This window comes from Ammodytes marinus (genome assembly GCF_949987685.1).
Source record: "Ammodytes marinus genome assembly, chromosome: 16".
NCBI lineage: Eukaryota > Metazoa > Chordata > Actinopteri > Uranoscopiformes > Ammodytidae > Ammodytes > Ammodytes marinus.
In genome coordinates this window covers 18022737-18045754 of record NC_137220.1, presented here as the reverse complement: position 1 = coordinate 18045754, position 23018 = coordinate 18022737, and the positions used below count along the sequence as shown (strand labels likewise).

At 44.5% G+C, this 23018-nt stretch overlaps 2 protein-coding genes across 5 annotated transcripts in view; both read right to left on the bottom strand.

Moving 5' to 3' along the window:
- The window catches only part of tnrc18 (trinucleotide repeat containing 18), a 48691-nt gene extending 39411 nt beyond the window's left edge, over positions 1–9280 (bottom strand). For all 4 annotated transcript variants that reach the window (XM_080044080.1, XM_080044081.1, XM_080044082.1 and 1 more), the window contains exons 1-2: positions 9173–9280; positions 7126–7472 (exon numbers count right to left, since the gene is read on the bottom strand). In XM_080044080.1, coding sequence (XP_079900206.1) covers positions 7126–7333 — 208 coding nt within the window. In that variant the 5' untranslated portion in view covers positions 7334–7472; positions 9173–9280. The remainder of the gene's footprint in view (positions 1–7125; positions 7473–9172) is intronic.
- Positions 9281–17679: 8399 nt separating this feature from the next.
- Positions 17680–22032, bottom strand: actb2 (actin, beta 2). Its single transcript, XM_080043483.1, has 6 exons — positions 21907–22032; positions 20338–20467; positions 19757–19996; positions 18884–19322; positions 18581–18762; positions 17680–18470 (listed from the first exon to the last, which is right to left on the bottom strand). The coding sequence occupies exons 2-6, from the start codon at positions 20458–20460 to the stop codon at positions 18327–18329; spliced, it is 1128 nt and encodes a 375-aa protein (XP_079899609.1). The 5' UTR covers positions 20461–20467; positions 21907–22032; the 3' UTR covers positions 17680–18326.
- Positions 22033–23018: the final 986 nt, after the last annotated feature.

The window sequence follows — 23018 nt, the reverse complement described above, 5'->3', positions numbered from 1 at the left end:
GTGGTTTAAAGTGTGTACATGTGTCTGTTTATGATTTCAAAATGTTCATGTCTGGTTTTCCTGGGCTCACAGTTGTTTATATAGGAAACTGTTTCTCAACTTCACTTTAAAAAAAAAGTCTCACTTGATGACACGTCAACCTTCGGGCCTGGCAAACCACGTTGCAGTATGTCTGTTTCTCTACTTTGCGTCAGTCAGTCAGTGTCTGTTTGTTGTTGAGGAAATTACTCGATACGTTTGCAAAGGAAAGCAGACTTAACTTGCAGAAAAAAGGCACACATCTGGTAAAAATGTACGTTACAAACTGCTGTCTGCACAAGAGCTTCCCGCGCACGTCCCTTAAAACATCTCTTGCTATATCTGAAGATATGCTCTACACCCACAGAATTACAGACATGGAAGGAATTCTCCAGAGAAAAAAAATCTAATTTGTGTCCGTTTAATACGCAATGTGAAGAAATGTCAGAAAATAACTGTGTTGGGAACCACTTAATGTTAATATGAGTTGTGTGGTACTTTCTGTCTGTAGCTTTTTGGGAAATTGGGAGTAGAAGCGACATATTTGGTTAATAATCATTAATTATCATCATACAATGAATAAAAAGTAAAAGAGCTTTTAGGGGGAACTAGGGGAACGTAGCAATCCAGAAAAATGACAAATGGCCATAAATTGATGAAGAAAATTACATGAATGTTAAGGAACAACATAGTGCAAGTGAGATGAAAAGAAGTAGCACGCTTTGATTCACAACAAACTTTGATTTAAGTAACTGGGAAATAAATGAAGACTAAGAATGAGGGGCTTTGGGGGCAGGGTCTGATCATTTAGTAAACACTATTCCATCTTTGTTCAAAAACCAATGAACTGAAATGATTACAGGCCTTTTTTCTCTGCAAACTATTCAGCCATCTCAGTTGAAACACAGCTATTTAAAAGAACAGATATATTCTACTAAACAACAGAAAATGCTTGGTTAAGTTTATTTCTCTTCCTTGCAAAACTTTGCGCCAATAGTTGCTTGGAATTTGGAAAGACCTTGTGTGTGTGTGTGTGTGTGTGTGTGTGTGTGTGTGTCCCACTGTGCCAAGCTGTTGCACTCAGGAATCTCCTGTGAAGACGGCAGGTGTTACTTTAACACAATCCTCCATACACTCCTCCATACAAGCAAATGGAAACATGCTTGCAACAGGCGCGCACACACACACATAGTCATGCAGTGTCTCTCACAGGCAGAATGGCATGCACAGTTGCATGGTAACAAAGATGCAATGACACACACACACACACACACACACACACACACACACACACACACACACACACACACACACACACACACACACACACACACACACACACACACACACACACACACACACACACACACACACACACACACACACACACACACACACACACACACACACACACACACACACACACACACACACACACACACACACACACGAATAAGGGACAGCTATATATACACACCTGCAGAACAGGGCGGGTCGACTTCTTGTTTAACATTTATCTTAAGGCCAGACACTGCAGGCAAAAACCTTGTATTTTCAAGCACTGGTCAGTTTTTAGATTTTGGGATATTTAGCTTCCATAATATGTCTACTTTCATACCAGTATAAATAAAATAGTCATAAATATACATTTAGGTGTTTAATTAACTAAATCTGCCTGTCTGTGTCTGTGTCTTTATCCTATACAACCATCTTTATCGGCCATTATAAATCAACATTGTTTTTTTCAATACTCTGTGCTTGATAAAATCTCATCTTTTAAAAGCATTCACTATACAATCATTTGATAATCATTCTTAGCACTATTCTGAATGTTATGACAGAAGGATTTTGTTCATATGTTGTTAACTGATTTATGATACAATTTATTCTTAAATTTAGCCAACAAAAAATACATTTTAAGATAAAAGTTGTAAAAATGAAAATAAGGCGTTATAAAACATCTAGATATGTAGTTTAAAAAAAATGTGAATGTATACATAATAGGTTAGATATTTCCAAATGTGCATATTTATTCAAAGATTCTCTGAAAAAGTGTTAATAAAAAAAAAATATTGTTTTAATGCCTGTAAGTCAACAGGCAAAGTTTCATAATGATATCTATAAGTCAAATATTACCCTATTCGCCTGCAGTGTCTCCCCTAAATTAGCGGAACACAAAACCCTTGGTTGCGTAAGTGACACTAAAAGACAGCAATAATGACAAAGCGGGTTTGCCATTCATTCCATTTGTATCGGTTAATCTCAGGACACTTTGAAAATAAACGTCAGGTGTCGAAACTGTAAAACATAGGGGACTGACTGGCTGAGGCACATACCACCACATACATAGTTAGAAATAGTCAAATTTGACTTGTCCAACTTGCTCTTGTGTCGCTCCACATTTTTTAAATTTAGCTCAAGCATGCTGGGAGGAATATTATCAGCCCTTGTGTACTGGGACTCAATAGGCAGACGAACAGACAGACATAAGGCAGTGAGTGACCTTTGTGTATGTTGGAGGCTGTTGTTGTAAAAAGGGAGGGTTCTGGCAGCTTGAACGACTTAGCTAATGCTTTGGGTATTTCGACATGCCACGGCACGCTCGTTTTTTCTCATGAGCACATACACATCCCTGCCTATCACTCTTGGGTTTGACAGCTGTGTGTGAGTTTAGTAAATGTGTGTGTGTGCGTGTGCGTGTGTGTGTGTGTGTGTGTGTGTGTGTGTGAGACTATGTTGTTTGTCTCTGCCTTTGACAGGTTTATTGTAGAAGGGCAGCAGTGCCTTGTGCTTTCTCTTAAGCAGTCTGTTTTCTCTCCTGAAGGATTCAATTAATCTGAGAGGGGATGTGTCCAAGCCACATTTTGTCTCTCACTCACACTCACACACACACACACACACACACACACACACACACACACACACACACGGGGGCCGTGCCTTGAATACATAAAAACACACACACACACACACACTCGCCACATTAATTTGAACGTAAACAGAAACACTACTAACCAAGTGGTGTGGAAGACAAATTGGTATCGGCCAAGTTAACCCTGACCTGCCCCGAAAGCAGCATGAATTATACTAGCAATCTCGCAATGTTGTATGAATGTGCGTGTGTGCGTGCGTGCCAGTGAGTGAGTGAGAGAGAGAAACTTAAAGAGGGAACATTTGAAGGGCTACCGCATTTCTGTAACCGTGTATGAATGTGTTGCGGTCAGGATAAATCTCTTCCTCCTTCTCTGCAGCGTCCCAGGGGGAAACCCCGGCTGTAACTGCACTAAGCGCAATCACATGCTCCCATTCCAATACGCCTTTATTTGCCTCTGCAACTCACTTCCATATTCTGCTACTCCCTAGTGAAAGAGTGTGAGTGTGTGAGTGTGTGAGTGTGTGAGTGAGTGAGTGAGTGAGTGAGTGAGTGAGTGAGTGAGTGAGTGAGTGAGTGAGTGAGTGAGTGAGTGAGTGAGTGAGTGAGTGAGTGAGTGAGTGAGTGAGTGAGTGAGTGAGTGAGTGAGTGAGTGAGTGAGTGAGTGAGTGAGTGAGAAAAGATCAGGATCAGCTGGTTCAGTTGTGTTACCCATCAAGTCCCACGGAGTGATGGACGCCGCCCCCGAACGATATTCTCGCCTCATTAAGCTTGCATTTGTTCCATATTGCACTCTTATATAATTACAGTTAGAGTAATTGTGTACAAGAATGGCTAATGGATAGAACAGAACGCAGATTCAACATGCACCCACTTTATGCAGGCTTTCAACAATGTCCACCGCCCTCCACAGCTGGAAAGTCAGGAAGTGATGCTCTTTCCGTTTCCAACAGCTGCAGCAACATTGGTGTTTCTATTCAGATGAACTGAATAATAGATATATGGGATAATACATGTAAAAAAATGATTCACTCTCCCAATCAAAATCCAAAAGGAAAAATGTGTCTCACACACACTGGGGGTGCGTTCCAATCCCCATACTTTCCTGCTATTGAGAAAGGTAGAAAAAGATTTAGGATGTCCCAATACATGTGGTCAAATGCAGCATGTCATAAAAAATACCAGATAGCCTACTACATCCGGTTGTGATATTTAGTGTGGAAATCACTCAGCATGATTTCTTTTTGCAATTCTGACACAAAATCCACCTCTCTCAAGAGGCCAGAGTGAGGGAAGAGGACAGATGGCCTCAATCTGGTGATGGAGGAGCGTTTACCGCCATTTTATAAACAGTGACTAAGACCTTATCATATTGAGGAACAGAAAGCTAAATTGTGTCTTTAACTAGATCTATTTTTACAGTTCATTGTAAAGACGCTGGTACAACTGCCAAACTATTTGCAGTGTCACAGACTGAAAAGCCAATGTGGAGCTGCCTGTCTGTTGGAAATCCTTTTAAAAAGTGAACCAAAAGCAGAAGACAGGAGACATAAAATAGTGTGCAATAAACAGTCAAATCTGCTGGAGGAGGTCGGCCGAAAAACAAAAAAATTGCAAGAAACATGTCTGAAATTCCACGAAACACTTGTAAACATAAACAGAAGCAGCAGTGCGACCTTGGCTCCCACCGCTTGCACATTGCGCCCATGAGCGCTGGATCCCCGCTGTTTATTGCAGTTAAACGAGAACATTATGAACATTTGCATTTAGTGGGTAATTATCATGTAACCGGGCTGTGTAGTGTTATTACAAGCATGGGGCCGAGATCGCAGTAGGGTTTTGGTTAATGTAATGTGTGGGGATGTGATATGGAGGAGCGCCATAAAGCTAAATGACCTGCATCGTACGGTGGTGTGTGTGTTAGTGGGTGGAGGGCTGAGAGTCGCAGAGTGAGAAGGTCAGTGTGTGTGGGCAGAATAAAATGTATTGCGTTTTAAATAAGTGTTTAATCTGGGAATGGAACAGGGGACGGACACACACACACACACACACACACACACACACACACACACACACACACACACACACACACACACACACACACACACACACACACACACACACACACACACACACACACACACACACACACACACACACACACACACACACACACACACACACACACACACACACACACACACACACACACACACACACACACACACACACACACACACACACACACACACACACACACACACACACACACACACACACACCTTTTACTTTACAAATAGCCTAGTGTTTTACATCGTTTATTGGAAAGCCAGCCACACATCTCATCATTTTCACCTGAAAATATTTCCATTGTCATCCTACTACAGCCGCGAAATCTGTTCCAACAACAGCTGCAATAAACTGGCACGTCTCTTTGCCACGATGCACCCATCAATCATCCGGAACGCCGCGAGTTGATTTAATCTCCGACGGCTTCTCGTGTGTTCGTGTGTGTGTGTGTGTGTGTGTGTGTGTGTGTGTGTGTGTGTGTGTGTGTGTGTGTGTGTGTGTGTGTGTGTGTGTGTGTGTGTGTGTGTGTGTGTGTGTGTGTGTGTGTGTGTGTGTGTGTGTGTGTGTGTGTGTGTGTGTGTGTGTGTGTGTGTGTGTGTGTGTGTGTGTGTGTGTGTGTGTGTGTGTGTGTGTGTGTGTGTGTGTGTGTGTGTGTGTGTGTGTGTGTGTGTGTGTGTGTGTGTCAAATGAACGCTTCATCACAGCCCAAATGTGCGCTCCAAATGACAAGTAGTACTGCATTGAACCCATGCACTCGCCCATAAGGACCAGGGAGAACAGCTAGAGTAGTTTTACCTCTGAAAATAAACCAAGGGATATGTAATTGTATCTCTTTCTCACTTCAAAGATTGTGAGTAATTCTATGAGAGCATTTATCAGACTTTCCAAAAAGACACTGCAGATCTATCTTTCCTTTACAGAAAGGGAACGGGGGGCCAGCGCTCCAACTCTCCCTTTTACTAACCACAGAACGATATGCAAACAACACGCACTGTTATCGTTTTAACACCATGTTATTTCAAGGCTTCCATTACTAATAGCAGGAGCAGACATCTTTGTGCAGGCAGTGAAGGTAAATAAGGCAAATCACCAAAACGGCAAGGAATAACATTATATACTGAAATGATCTAGTGACTATACAGTCAGGTAACACTAGACTAGTCTAACACACACACACACACACACACACACACACACACACACACACACACACACACACACACACACACACACACACACACACACACACACACACACACACACACACACACACACACACACACACACACACACACACACACACACACACACACACACACACACACACAATGTAAACAAACACACGGTGGTTCAATTTAAGAAGCCTGTGCCTGGTTCATGCTGCTCCTTCTCATTGGTGGTCAAACACATCCAGTTTGAACATTTAAACACACAAACACACACACTCTCTCTCCCCCTCACACAGATTCCTCTCTGTAGTCCTAACAGCAGCGGGGATGTCCAACAGAATTGGTACAAATGCGGGAAAAAGCAGCATCAGCCATTCGTCAAATGTTCCAGGAGAGTAGTGCTTTTACTGTAACTGCTAGAGACTGAACCACAGTTTTTTCTTTAGAAGTGGTCTGTCACCAAATGTACCTCCCCAAAACACACACACACACACACACACACACACACACACAGACAGACACACACGGCAATGACGGTGTAATGGTTCACATGCAATCCAAGACCGCTGCACCCTGAACTGCATACTGCTGCAACAACAATCAGTCCCGTTTGTACCTAAACAACTGCCGCCGTGTGTGTGTATGTATGTATGTATCGGTGTATGTGTGTGTGTTGCAATTTCAAACTGCCTAGCAATTTTCCGCCAACACAGTCGCACTGCCCGTTGCAAATGCTGGCAAACCCAAACACCATCTCATAATACCAAAGTTAAAACTTGTCACAGTTTTATAACACACTCCTCCTTATGAAATATACATCTGGGTTCACTTCCCACCGAACACCGTAGAAACATCCAAATGATGACCGCACAAGCCGCCACCAACTGTGCGCATTTTTGCGCAGCGTTATTTTAAGTTAATATTAGATCATTTAAGGGCTGTGCTTTTACAGCAATCACATTACAGCATGCAAGCAGTTAACCATAATACACTTACTGTGGTGTGGATGTAGGTTAATGGTTGATGGCAAGAATTTCCCGGAGTGGAGAGGTGGCGGATGACTCGCGCCCAAGTGACCGGGCGAGGGAGGGATCCTCCCGGCTGCCGCTGCTGCTCCGAGTCGGTGGGACTCCATTGCGAGCCCCGCCAACAACGGCGGTGGTACGTGGACGGATCGGGGGGGTCCAAAATCTCTGCCATCCATTATCCACGGAGGGGAAAGTTGTGAAAAGAAACTGTCCGTTCGGATATAGGCCCCCTATTCCGAAAAAAGCCAATTCGGGCTATAATAATGTCTTTAGTTTTCCAGGCGATTCGGGCTCCTTTTCAGCCATTCTTCTGACCTATAAAATACAAGAAAAAAAACATCGTTTGATATAGGCTATGATCTGAGAGCAGGCTGAGACATGGACAAACTGTTTTCGGATTTCTCTCCTCTTTGCAGCGAACAGGCAGACCCAAACGAGCAATGACGCAGTTTGGAAAAAACACTTCAAAAACTAAACGTTGATTATTAGCTGGTCCATACACATGCCTGAAGAGTTGCTCCTGGCGTATCTTAACTGCAGATCTTAACTCAGCTTTAAAAAGGTATAGCGACAATATTGTGATCTAATGTTTTGCGCGGAGCAGCAGCACTCCACCCCCACTGCACACCGAGAAGGCGGCCGCTCCGGAGCGCCGCTTCCCAGGGAAACACAACCAGGAGAGAGAGGGCGACCAGCTGCTCTGCCCCGGCCACAAAAACACAGTGACCCCGCCAAGGAAACGCTAAGCTACAGCCAAATGTTAAATAACCTATTCCCCCGTTTCCAAGATTACACAGCTGTTTTCCCGAACCGTAAAAACAGCAATGTAGGCAATGGGCCGAGTCGCCCTGTAAACCAATACACCATAAATACTGGAGGCGCATCAAATATAAATATCAAACGGGTTAAAAATAAATAAGGTTGCAAAAGCCTGCATCATTCATCAGCGGGCTTAGCGGTGTTTTGTTGCCCACAGATGGGAATTTAGTCCGGGCTACTTCGCAATTCGACATGGGTGCTGCCAAAAGGAAAGAAATCAAGATCCCAACCCGTAAACACTTTCATTTATAAAACTGTAACCTCGTTTAATGTTCACGGTGTTGACGATGTAGGCCTACCATCTGGACCCAAGTTTGAACTAGTAGCCATATATAAATATACAGGCTAAACAGCAGTGGTCTTCGACGGATAGGCATATTCATTTTAAATCAGAATCGACCTGAGGATTGAGCCTCGGATCTTTTGTGGATTTTGATCGTTTTGGAAAACAAACGATTCAACACAATCTTCGCGCACACAAATGCCTAGATGTTTTTTTTAACACAAAAATAGATTAAGTTACTTTGAAAGGGACAACAACAACAATGAATTGCGACTTTATCAATCAGATAGGCTAGAAAACGGTAGCCTTTCTAGTGGAGTGGAGTCTAACCATATTTTATGTTTTCCGTACCTCAAATTATTGAAAGACAATTTGCTTAATTAATTAAAGTTAAAAGAAAACCAAGTCGAAAGTCGAGTTAACCTTCAAAGGCTGCAAAGCAAACACGTTACAGCAACGACTCGTGATACACAGGCGGGCGGGATCTGAAGAAAGGCTCGCTCAGAAATCACAATAAAGCCCCTTTCCTTTACATAAACACACACCAGACACAAATGTAGCCTCCAAGCCCCCACAAACAGCCCGGGACGGTGTGTAGCCTACACGGGACCCTTCCCCGAAGTGCTCCATGCGGCACGGCAGCGGAGGAGCAGACGGCAATACAGCCACGTTTCAAACTTTTTCACGGTTCCCTAAACGACACACGCACACAAAACTTTCTCGGCGGAAACGTCTCCTAAGTGAGCTCTCCACACCGACGACAGCCCCGGAAAAAAAGTAAATGTCGTGTAACCTCCGCGCCCTTTTCATTCACATTTACAAGCTATATAAAAAATATTCGGACGCCGTCAACTCTGACAATATAGCTGGAAAAAGGAACAAACAAGAAAAAAGGTATATCCTGGCCGCTTACTTGAAAGTGGAAAACCTTGGGGGAATGAGCTAAAAATACAGACAGTCTCTCAAAATTCGTCCAGGTCGCTGGGAGAACTGGAGTAGTCCATTACAGGCTCGTCCGAAGGTAAACTGGGGGATAACAGGGGTGGGGGGGGGGGGGCAGAGACAGCCCCTGACGCGGCCATAAACTCCTCAGCAATGAAACACAGCATTGTTTTGTAAGCCCCGCCTATCCCCATCGCTACCACCCAACCCCAGCCCAGCCTACAACGCTCCTGCCTGATTGGCTGCACGAAGTGTCAATCAAAATCCCCAGCGTTAAAAAACACACACACACACACACACACACACACACTGGACGCTCGCCAGCACTATAAAACCAATTATGGAGCAAGGAGGTTGAGCCGTTTCAAGGTCCCCTCTCCCTTCAAGACTTGAGTGATCAAAACAAGCAGTGAGATTCTGTTTTTTTAGTGGGGACGGTGTGTGTGTGTGTGTGTGTGTGTGTGTGTGTGGGGGGGGGGGGGGGGCATACACCCCCTTTTTCCCTCAAACCATTTCCATGTTGGTTAGCGTGTAATAAACGCTCAAAGACCTGGAAGCAAAAGGTATGGGGGCGCTTAAAAATATTGCACTCGTTTCTTTAATGTAGTCCAGGGCTCAGGTTACTTTTTCTTACTGGGAAGCAGTCATTTACTTTTCCACTACGCCCCTCAACCCGCTTTCAGAGGGGAAAGACATGTGAACTCAAACATCAATGTCAAAAATCAATCTCACAGGGTCCTTCAATTTATTCTAATTGAATTATTCAAGTTCATTTGGGCGTCCACAATGTGGTCGTTGTCGAGACCCAAACCTTAATAGACCAATCATTGGCCTGTGTGGTTCAAGGACAAAGAGAAGTGAAAAGCCAAAACGGATTAGCACTAAATTGACAAACTTTTTTTTTTTTTTTTGCACCACTAATTTCGTTAGCACATAGTTATAGGCCTATATATCTCAGCCACTCGATGGGTCCGCAACCAGGTACATTTCCGCGATAATAATAGAATGCAGTCTTCCTGGCAGGTCCAGAACCGTAACAATAATTTTTTCACCGATGAATAATGCACAGCTTTTGATATTCAAATTGCCAAAACAGACTAGCCTATATAGGCTGTAGTTGAAGCAACGCTGGATGTTTCTTGAGTAGGCCTATAGTCTGCGTGGAGGACACGGATTTGCATCAGAAGAGGTGAGAAAATTGGCGTAGGCTACTCATGTAGTGCTATTATGCTAAAATTCAGAAGGGGGGCGATAGTCGACCTTTGGTGTGAACTAGGCCTCTGAAAAAAAATAACATGACCTCCCTTGTTTCCTATAGGCTAGTGCACAGTAGGCTACCTACTGTGACACTCGCACACTAAAAAAAATATTTTACCCGTACATTTCCCTGTAAATTACCCGCACCGCGTTACATAGTTGCAAAAAATGTTGATTAAAAAAATCTGAGGCGGTTTCAAGCTGCCCCTGTAACCCTTCCGCCCAACCACCCGCCTCCGCTTCTCCGACCCCGCCTCCAAACAGCGCGTCGGTTTCAAGGAGCCCCTCAGCTAGGGGAGCGCGAGCGCCACGACAGAGTGCAAACCGCTGAAGAAGGCGAGCGGACGGTGGAGGTTTGTCAGAGCTACCGCCGGGGCAGCAGCTGATAAACGGATCGGGTTGTCACGGTGTTTCCGGTAAGGTTGTGTCAACCTCCATGCACTTTTTAAAAATAAAATGTTCTCCCCTGGTCGGACAACACCCGTAATCTACCACCGAGTCGAGCAGAAAGAAGAGGCCGCTCAGCGACAGCTCTCGCCCCGCCAACCTGTCTGCTCGTCGCCCCTTCACGAGACCCGGGCAGGGAATTACCAGGCGGAGATCAGAGCAGTGTCCCTTCCGAGGGGACCAAGCCAGCCTTTGTTCTCCAAATCTCTCCGACTGGGAATTCAGACAATGCCTTTAGATTAGGCCCCATTGTTGCTGTCTCTTCACCCCGCGAGCGGGATGCGGGTTTCTTTTTCTCGTTGTTGTTTTTCTTGTCAAATGCATCGGCGTTCGTGGGGGGTTACCTCCACTCTGAGGTGGGTCCGGCTGCAGTTGGCCCTAAGCCTATGGAGTATTAATTTGGCTTATTAATTAAGCTAAACCACGATTCCATCAGATAGGAACGGGCAACATAGGCTAGATGCAGAATTTTAAGCATTCAACAGTGACTTCAATAAAGGAATAATCACAATTTAATTATCCACAGACTGAAGTAATTTTATGACAGTATGACCTTCCTGAACAAGAATTAGCCTATAACAATGTGCTGCTGACATAAAACAAATCAATCCATCCATCAACTCTTCAGCCAAAACAATTCAATAAAGTCTAATTCATTATTCGTTATACATAGGCTAACAACAACCGAGAATGGACAATGTGTGATCAATGTGCAAAGTTCTCATCTGATGGAAATAACACATCATTCTAGGTTTATTATAGGTTAGGCACATTGGAGTGATGCATAACTGTTGGAGCAGATGGAACCATTAGGCAGATTATGTTTTTATAGCCTATACATAGGCCTATACCAACTGGGCTCTGAGGAGGTTCCAACTTAAAGCAGAGCTTCTCCTCTATGTTGTGGGCTGCAGTGAAAAAGTACTGCAAAAAACAACTATATGATTTATAGCCTAAAGCTCTGCTGAGTCAAAGTGAAACCACAGCCAATTTTTCATTGGGCTTACATTGTTTTTATTCTGCAGACCAAAGATTACAGAACGAGAACATCTGTTACCCCTGACTCTTGTTTAACCGGCTTGTGTTTTGCTTTCTTCCCCTTCATTGTTTTTTCTCATTGTTGTTTTGCCTCTTATCTTTTTTGCCTTTTACACCACATCTCACATCGACCTCTAAGCCATGTGGCTGTCCAAATACCATTGTTGGGCTTTGGGTTGATTCTGCCCTATCAATGGAAGGATCAGGTAAATGATTTGATTTGGCGGCCAGACTATTTGATTACCCCCTCCAGGGCTGGCTGCATTAACCCACAGGGGACGCAGCGGCACGAGACATCATTGATTAATTCAGCAGGGGGTTCACTCCTCTGATACATAAATAAATACAGAAATATGCCCTCCTGCATAAGCACCCATGCTTCAACTCCTGTTAGCAGATCTCACATATGGCTGCTGCTATAAGCCTGAATTTATGGCCATGTCCCCAGTAAACATATTTCCTACAATATTCCTTGAATAGACAAATGAGAAGCAGGAATACATAACAGCAGTCCGGATATTTTATTGCTGCCCCTCCCATTCACACACACACGGAGAGCGCCTGCATGCCCAAAGGGCTAACTCATTCATCATGCCTTGTGTCTCATGCTCTACTCAAGTACTGTATTGTTACTGTAGCTACTGCTGCTGCACTGCAGCAAGACAAATCCACAACATTAAAGTGAGGGAGGCTGAGTGTGCAGTCTCATGTCTCTTGATGGAATGAAACAAACATGCATACAGATACAAAAACACGTGTGCACACACACATACAGTGTATGCAATAAACATGCCACTTAAGTCTGAGCTGACTGACATCACCACCACACACGCCAACCCCCACTTGAAGCACACGCATGCACACATACAACTCTCATGGGGTACATGTCAATCAACGGACTGTGCCTTGCAGGGTTTTATGGTGGATTGAGGGGGGGGGACCAAATGCACACCACCCTGACAGTCATACCACTGAATGTGTATAAGTGGATGCACGCACGGACAATTTGGGCACTTCTGAGTTCACACATGATAGAATGTCACTACAGATATTTCCAGTTTTCGTCAATCTGTAATTTTACGGTGGTATTCTGCTTTGGTTTCATCATTTCTGGTTGTTTCAATAACATGAGCTGTATGATCAGAGTGAGAAACTAGAGACATACATGCATATATATATAGGCGTATGCATGTGTGTGGTCATACATGAACTTCCCCTTCATTGCATATGTAGCAGCAGTTTTATCTTTTAGACTGAGACCCCACACACCACCACCAGAGCACATGAAATGAAAAAGTGGATTCCACCACCTCCAACCGAGCTTAAGACCTTTAGTTACAATCCACCACATGTCCTATATTCATGTAACCTGATGTGTGCTGTCCCTGTCAAACAAACCATCAAGGCCCAACAGCAGTATGAATTTCATTTAAACCGAAATAAACACGCTTATTTCTGGAAAAAGGACACTCATGGAAGTCAAAGCAAAGTCATTCCCATCTGCCATTGCTACGAACCAAGACGGGTGGTGGGGGTAGTAGTGGTGGGGAGGGTGCAGGGTGCTTGAACAAGCCTGCAGTGCACAGAACTGTGTATTTTTGGTGCCTGTCTCTGGGCCTGAGCCGTGCGGTTAGAGCTTTGAGAAATTTTGGGTTTTTTTTCTTCTTGAGAAAAGCCATGCGGCCTCGCCACAAGCGTAAGGAAACACTGATGCAACAGACACGTCTCCTGCTGAGTAAATGAACGGCGGTGATGTGTCAAGTCCCCTGAAACCTCAAGAATTTTTTTTTTTAAATGCTTGCAAGGGCCTCCACACCCTGCCTTTCTCTCTCTTTCTATTCTCCCATTTCTTTTTTTCTGTGAGTGCTATCAATTCTGCTGCTATCCATCACCCATTTTCATGATTGTGCAAGGTGGAAACGTTTAAAGTGTCCTTCTTTGGCTGAAAAACAGATTTGATTTGAGTGAGAATTTTGTAAAACTAGTTAAAAAATAAGTCAATTGACCAGTTTTTTTAAAGCTGTCAGTCAGATACATTTTGCATCTCCAGCCACCCAACCAAACTAGGGATAACTGTGCAGATGGGGTAGCAGGGAACAGGGCACACACAAAGAGAAGCAACTGCCTTTTGAATATGATCAATTATTCTCTGCTGGCCTCCTTCTGTCAGCAGTGGTAGCCTTCCCTGCAAACATTTCACCTAGTTTACAGGCAGGCCGAAAGGTGGTTCACGCACGCGGCACAGCAGCCCCACCTGTCGGAAAAAGTCGAGAACTGCATACGCAGGGCTGATCTGTGACCTGGCCAATGGTGTCGCTGTAAAAGCTCAAAAAACTGTAGGAAATTCAGGAACGCCTCGTTTTCAGACAAATTGGTCCCCCTCTGTGTCGTCTCTGGAGTGTGTCGTGCAAAAACACCTGCAGTGCGCGCGCACACACACACACACACACACACACACACACAAAAACTGCACGACAATCTCGACATGTGCATGCCAGACACACACACACACACACACACACACACACACACACACGTGCATGCACAGTACGATTAAACACGCGCAATCACAGATGCCAAGCACTGCTCTCCTGCCAGTGAGTGTTTTGCTGGCGTGGCAATAAAAGGACATCAGAGGGTAGCAGTCTCAGCAGAATCACAGGGGAGGGGGCGGTGAGAAGGAATACATTTCCAATACCCAAACACACTTGATCTTCACACTGGGTATGGTGTGTATTCTGTAAGCATTCCCGTGTGAAGCCTGACTTAATGCATGCGCATATGAATTCATATCACTGCTGAAACACTGTGTGTGCCTGCGGGACCCTGCTGCTGCATGCATTCCTCTGGCTCAACATATATCAGCAGGTGCCTCTACGCATGATGCATAGCTCAGGATGCTCCGCTATGAAATCAGCACGGCCTGAGTAATGATGGACGCAGCGTGACTCTTGGATGGCGTGGACGCACGCGCGCGCGCACACACACACACACACACACACACACACACACACACACACACACACACACAAGGTACAGGATATGATGCATAAAACATGAGGGTGAGGCCGCATAATCTACAATCTACTATACTATCTTAACCACTTTCATTTCTGTAATAGGCGTAGGCAATATTCGACAGATCGTTTTATTTTTCAGATGTGGACAGGAAACAAGCCCAGCAGTGTCTTTCATCTATGGTAAGCCGAAAGAGCCACAATTCACCGCTAGTTTGATCTGATTTCCGTCCAAATACATGTAAAAAGCATCATTGTACCCGTTTAAGCGGCGCTTTTTACGCACGTTTACACTGAACTCACGTTAAACTAGAGTGGAATTGTGGCACGTTTGGCTTATAACCCCCAGCATTCTAGTAAACCTGGAATAAAATATGCTCCATCTTTTAGCCACTCTTCGTCTGGTTACTGCTGTAATATGCAACTCCCAATGCTTTTCTGCTGCACTCCGTCCAATTTCCATAGGCCTACTCACCGTCCATCAATTCAAATACCACTTTGTGAGTCGTGCTTTCAGATTCAGCTCTTTGCTTTGATGGGAGTTACAGTGTTGGGTGGTAGAACAAACGATAACATCATGAACATGTACTGAACAGTCAAGCGTTAAACTTCAAGGAAAAAATATGGACCTTCACTGCCACCTGCTGTGTAGACTGTGTAACTGCGGCAAATCCACAAACAGTTTGGGATACAGTAGTTTTACAAGAAGTCAGAACACAATACAAGAATACTAATGTGGCCAATGCTCTCTGATGTACTTTCGTGTTTTATTTTGGTTAGAGAGAATAGTGGAAAGGGGAGAACGTTTTCTAATTTCCAAACACACAGAGGTAGCCAGGGCCTATTTCCCTCATGAGAATGTGACATGGAAAGAGTCTTGGTTACTCATGGTCAAGCTTCCTCATCATTGGTGCATTTTAGGCTAATCTCATGATCCCTGAAGGAAAGCAGGATCATGGATGATGTCATTGCGAGGGACATAAAAGGCTCTTAATGGGACAATAAGAGACTGATCCGGGCTCTTTTCATGTCTGTCGTGCTGTGACTGTGACCTCATTGGGGTCAGTCCCTTGAGCCCCCACTGACCTTATAGTTTATGAGTTTTACCCCCAATAACTACTCCGCTGAGCTAGGTTAACACTGCAGCAAGTAGGTCAGCATAAAGCCAGAGGCACAGGGATTCACTTACTGTACATGAAAAACAAATTGTTTTTTATAATAAATGAGATCAGTTTGATCCAGTCGGCGGCAAAGGCTGTTCTAATGGGATTTGGTCTCAAAAGCCACAAAACACACGCCCTGTGTAAATCTAACATATTACACTCTCACATACTTATCACTGTGTTTTAAATTGTTAAAAAGTCCTAAATGTGACATTATCACACCAAGGAATAGGTTGGTAATTTATCCTGGTCAGCTAGAGTTTTTGAAACTTTATGCAAACATAACATACGTAAGAGTATAAAGCCTTTTCTGATAGCCTATTGCATTTATATTTTTGTCGGGTGTATACACCTATTTGGAAACATTTATATCCGAGTTCACAGTAACACAGTCAGTGACAGGCAGTTGCTGACAATTACTGTTCATAAATACAGTCCAGTTTGTAAGCACACCTAATGACTTGGAGAACTGAACCCCCTTAGGCAAACAATTGTTTTTTTTTTAAATATATGTTTTGGGCATTTTTATGCTTTTATTGATAGTGCAGAGAGACAGAGTTGAAATGGGGCAGAGATGGGAGTGACATGCAAAGAACGGCCGCGGGCTGGAATCGAACCCGGGTCCACTGCTGGCCGAGGCCCATGGGGGGACGCCCTACCAACTGAGCTAAGGGCGCCCCCCAAACAATTGGCTTTTACCAGCAAGAACTGGAAGTTATTTCATCCTCTGTCCAATTGCACTTCACTTCTGGGACTGTAATAGAACTTGAGAAGCTGCAGGGGTCAACAGGTTCAACCAACTAATCCACCACATGCAATGGTTGTGAAATCTACCCAAATTACTTATTGACCCAATGGTGTCTAGTAGGATTAGTGGGAACTTATTGTCTCTTGATACCTTGACAAATGTATCTGATAAGTTGATATTCTGGTCTAAAATATGAATGCAGTTATCTACATGTAACTTAAGTCATGTTTCCATAAAGTAAAAAACAACATGTCCCTTAGAGCCTACATGCGTAGAATTCATCTTATCTTGAGCTCTGTATCTTGTCTTGGTAAATTACAGCATTTCCTGGAAGATTTTTCCAAAGTACTCTTAAAACTATAGTTGAAGAAATCAATATAAGTGTAAAGACCAGTTTTTGGCACATTTAGCATCAAGGCCTACAGCCTAAATTTCCAATGCTTTCATGTGATGGCAAAGAGAAAGTTCTACCATGTTATAGATACTTGCATAAGTTTCCCCCTCTACCATTTCTGGTCTGTCTTGCTGTACTATCAAATAAAGGGAAATGCCCCCAAAAAGTAAATTATAGCAGCTAAAAATGTAAGCCAACCATAGATAGTAAATAATAAAGCCAACAGTACCAAGCTCTTTTTCTACTGCCATAAAGTTAATGTGGGTTTGGCATGTAGCCATTTCCTGAGGAAAACCATTTTCTACATGAACCATATCCTTTTATACTACATCATTTTCATAAGTTCTGATTTCATTGGCTGAACAGTTCAATTCACTTTCAAACAACATTTAAAGGGAAGACAATAGTCAGACGTCATGTCGGAACACATGTGCACTTTATTGGGATTGTTTAGTCAGTGTACAGGTTGGCCCCACCGGTCTGGCACCCCATGTTACCCCATCACATCGAGACCACTTGCCCCACCACCCCAGGGGATGAAGAGGTCACGATTGGGTTTTGCATAACAAAAACAAAAAAATTAACAGGACCAAGATATTTTTAAGGCTGAAAGTACAAAAAACCCAGACATAATTTACATACAAGCGATACTACAACCATGTTTAAGTATGCGCCAACCACTGGGCAGCCTTCACAGAGGCGAATACGTGTCTGAACAATGCAGTTAACATTTGGAATCATGTGTCTGAACAATGCAGTTAACAAACATTTGGAATGACTCAAAGAAAAACAAAATGTACATTTTTTTAAGTCCCCAGATGCAACTGCAGAACCCTGGGGTGCTTTTTTTTTTAACCTAGCCAAAAACATTACTGTCTCCTTCTTCGTTCCAGTTTTTTTAAATCCTGAGTCAAGCGCCAAAAATAACTGAAGCCATGCCAATGAGTTGGTCATCTAGGCTCTGCGCCTGAGTGTATGAGAAATGTGTGGTGTGTGGTTGTTTTGCACAGAGCTGAAGTTGTTGGGCGTTTGGTCGGGGAGGGGGAGGAGGAACAGTCTGTTTAGAAGCATTTGCGGTGGACGATGGAAGGGCCGGACTCATCGTACTCCTGCTTGCTGATCCACATCTGCTGGAAGGTGGACAGAGAGGCCAGGATGGAGCCTCCGATCCAGACAGAGTATTTACGCTCTGGTGGGGCAATGATCTGCACAGAGACAACAAACTTATTAGGATAAAGCAGTTTTTGTTCAAAGACATTTAACTTCTCTGTAGCAACACTTTGCCACTCTGGTCGACTGTAACAAGTCAGTTCACCTTGATCTTCATGGTGGATGGGGCCAGGGCTGTGATCTCCTTCTGCATTCTGTCTGCGATGCCGGGGTACATGGTGGTACCTCCAGACAGCACGGTGTTGGCGTACAGGTCCTTACGGATGTCCACGTCACACTTCATGATGCTGTTGTAGGTGGTCTCGTGGATTCCGCAGGACTCCATACCTGTGAGCAAAGACAAAAAGACACTGGGTCAGCCACTTTAAGAGCAGAGAAACCAGAAGGGTCGTCCCATGTTGCAGCATGTATTTGCACGTTAGGCTTATGTTTGGGGGGGTGAACCTACCGAGGAAGGAAGGCTGGAAGAGGGCCTCTGGGCAACGGAACCTCTCGTTACCGATGGTGATGACCTGTCCGTCGGGCAGCTCGTAGCTCTTCTCCAGGGAGGAGGAGGAGGCGGCGGTGCCCATCTCCTGCTCGAAGTCCAGGGCCACGTAGCACAGCTTCTCCTTGATGTCACGCACGATTTCCCTCTCGGCTGTGGTGGTGAAGGAGTAACCACGCTCTGTCAGGATCTTCATGAGGTAGTCTGTGAGGTCACGGCCAGCCAAGTCCAGACGCAGGATGGCGTGGGGCAGGGCATAACCCTCGTAGATGGGCACTGTGTGGGTCACACCATCACCGGAGTCCATGACGATACCAGTGGTACGACCAGAGGCATACAGGGACAGCACAGCCTGGATGGCAACGTACATGGCGGGGGTGTTGAAGGTCTCGAACATGATCTGAAAAGTTGAGGAGAGAACAGTTAAGTATTTAACAAGAATCAATAAAAAAAAGAGAGAGAAGGTCTTGAGCTTTTGTGGCCACTGCACTCACTACATGCATTAGAAGAGTGAGGCTAAGATTGAATGAAGTTAGTAAAAAAAACAAAGTGCAGAAAGTCAACATCCCGTCACACTTGTGCATGTCACATGTCTATTAGGTGCTGATCTGCTGGCTCAGCGCAACAGACACAAGTGCAGATAAAAACAGAAAAAAAGGCACACAGTCAAGAGAGACCTGTTGATGATAGATCATCTTATAGAAGAGAGGTCCTGGAGGAGAGGGGAGGAAGGAGCGAGTGAGAATGGAACGAGGAGGAAACTAAAAAGTGAGGTTCCTGGTTGAGAACAGTCAATATTGTAATGTAGTGTGGCTTGACGTCTGGGGTGTGTACCTGGGTCATCTTCTCCCTGTTGGCTTTGGGGTTCAGGGGGGCCTCTGTGAGCAGGACGGGGTGCTCCTCGGGGGCGACTCTCAGCTCGTTGTAGAAGGTGTGATGCCAGATCTTCTCCATGTCATCCCAGTTGGTCACAATACCGTGCTCGATGGGGTACTTGAGGGTCAGGATACCTCTCTTGCTCTGGGCTTCATCACCAACGTAGCTGTCCTTCTGGCCCATACCCACCATCACTCCCTGAACAAGAGATGAGAACTTGTTAAACCAATGTTCTGGTGGGGGAACACCGGGAACACTACAGGGCTTTCCTAATCTAGCTGCAGGTTAACATCTTGACTCTAGGAACTATGGTTTAGCAAGTAATACAGTCACTGTTATTTCCATTGCTGTGTATGTTGTCAAGCTGATAACCGTATTTGACTGCATAGCTTTTAATGTGAACAGAACTGAAACCACTGTCAGCCAGTTAAAATAAAAATGTAAGAATCCAGGCTTACATACATAGTGCATGTAGTAACACTAATAACATTAAACATTCCTCTAATTTAGGATTTTACTACATTTCTTCAGACACTCACCTGATGCCTGGGGCGACCGACGATGGAGGGGAAGACAGCACGAGGGGCGTCGTCTCCGGCGAATCCGGCTTTGCACATACCGGATCCGTTGTCAACAACCAGTGCGGCGATTTCATCTTCCATGGCTGAACTGTTAAAGAGGGAAATAAAAAAACACCATTAAACACTCAAGTTTCACATCCTCCTCCCAACCACTCCCTGCTCTGCACTCTGAGCTCTCACTTCCTGTTGACGAACTAGCTGCAGTTCATGCGATTGGCCGCTGGGTGGAGCTCGTGCCCCACATTCCTACGAGCCAGACAAAAGGAAGTGGCGCTGCATTCTGTTATTACCATATAAGGACATGGTTCGGTTTTGAGCAGCTTTGCGGCTACCGGCGCCATGGCGCGCGGCCAGAGCGGCAGGGAGCACATCGAGTGAAAAAAAACGGAACATTCGACATTATCAGACCCGGCGGCGCGCGACCACTCCCCACCACAGTTAGCCCCCCTCCTATTGTTGCTCAATCTTACTGGTTGTAATGCTCACCAGAAAGCTTTGCTTCAATATCACTGCGTCACCGTCAACCGGTCACTGCCCTATCTTCGACTACGCAGCCTATTCATTTACAAATGTTACAAAACTGGCATCAACCTTTAAACACCTGCTGTAGCCTAATACTTTTTTTTTTAAGTTATGAAGTTGCATAATGAACTGATGTTGACTCATGAATGGTCACAAGTCCTTGACTGATGCTCCATTTCCTGAAAGCCACGCCTTTTTTAAGAGTGAATGATTAGTCATTGGCAGTTTGTCTGATTTCCTCGTGCGAGCCAAGACATGATTATACAGGTACAGTTATCTTCAATTAATCCATCTATCCATCTATCCATCGATTAATGAATGCCTTTGATAGTACAAGTATGGGAAGTTTTTTATAAAATGCATTTCATTACGATGATAGAGTGTATTTAATACACCCAAGAAGGATACAAATAATGTCCATGGAAAAAAGAAAATCTTGATTCAAATGGCCACAGTTGCAAGTCTGAAGGGCGGCGTTAGCATGATGTGGCTAGGCTACTAAGCTAAAGTAGGTCACACCCCGCCGCATCGGGCGCACAAAGGGAGCAACCGGGATCCAGACGACCTCAACTCTAAAGCCCCTTTTCAAACTACCCTGCGGAGGGAAGGAAAGAGAAAACGCAGGGAATACAGAAACTATTGCACAACTACACGAGGACAAAGCCAGTTTAAGTACAACCGTCAATTTACGACGACCATAAGCCGGCTACATCCGAAAGCACCTGTGAATTTAACGGTTTCCTGCCACCGCTAATGCACGCTTCAGGAAAACAAGGAAAACGCAGATTGCTTACTGGTTACTATTGCTACAACTTTGTCAATTATTTTAGCAGTATAGTCGGCGTATGACAGGACAAAGAACCTCGTGGCCCGTGCCATCTTTATCATTCTAAATGACACATTTTACAGACGTTTGCGATGAAAAAGAGAACACGACTCATTGTTTACTTGATCAATACCATTCTTAAATTAGAAATATGTAAATAACAGTTTCTGTCTGCTTACCTTTTGGGTGGGGGGGGCTTTTCGCTTTAAGGAAACCGGTTTCAGGCAAATGATATCCCGCACAAAGCTGCGTGTGACGGCGCTCAGAGTGAATCTGGTCGTCGTGGGCGCATCTCTTTTATAGTGCGTCAGTTGCCCGGCTCTAGCCATAAAAGGTAAACTTTCGGAATAGCGCGCTGTGATTGGTCCGGCGTCATGCACTGGGGCACGTCGCGTGCACACTGTGGTGCACTGGCCGCTCGCGAGCAGTGGAACAGAGCGAGAGAGGGAGGCGATAATAGCAAAGGATTGGAGAAAATAAAAGGGAAGGGATTGATGTTGTGAGGCCTAGTAAACCTAATCTCTTGATATTCTGTTTTATATGCAGACTAAATGATGTACACACTTCCATACCAGGGGACAATTGTCTTCTCTGCACCTGCTCTGAGCACTTTGGCACATACTTGTTTAAATGATTTTGCTTAATGAAAGAGCTCAGTAGGCTACCCTGGACTCCTCCCTGCGATGGCCTGAGACTTTGTATCCAACGTCTCTCCTAGCTCCCAGTTCTGCCCGTTTGATTAGCTTGACACTTTATTTGATATCATGGTGGACATTACAGAGAGAGGTTGTTGGTTGTGTTGTTGCTGTTGAAAACCAGCTGTAAGCCACTGCATCACCAGGTCAAACACATGACATAGGCTACATAGCTCACCACACACACACACACACACAGACAGGGTGGTGGAGCTGCCCTGCCTCAAGCCAGGGGATGACCACTGCTACAGGACTCCCCTTTCACCAGATGCTGCTAATGTTAATTTATCGATCAATCATTTCTTCTTTTGTAGCTACACGGTCTTGGGGCTCCCGAATAACCTGTCACCAGCTGCTTGCTACCTCTCTGCCTGCGATACAACAGTATGACAAAGGTGTGTTGTTTCATGTAATCTTAGATTGGAATTCTGCTTGTAGTGCACCAAATGTTGGAGTTAAAAAAAAAGCCTTCAGGCAGTATACCTTGTGAAAATAACACAAAAAATCAGTACATACTGAGTGAAAGTACTAACCTAGAGGTTTTCTAGGTTGCTGTTTCAGCTGCATTTCAACCATAAAGGAAAAAACATCTAAAC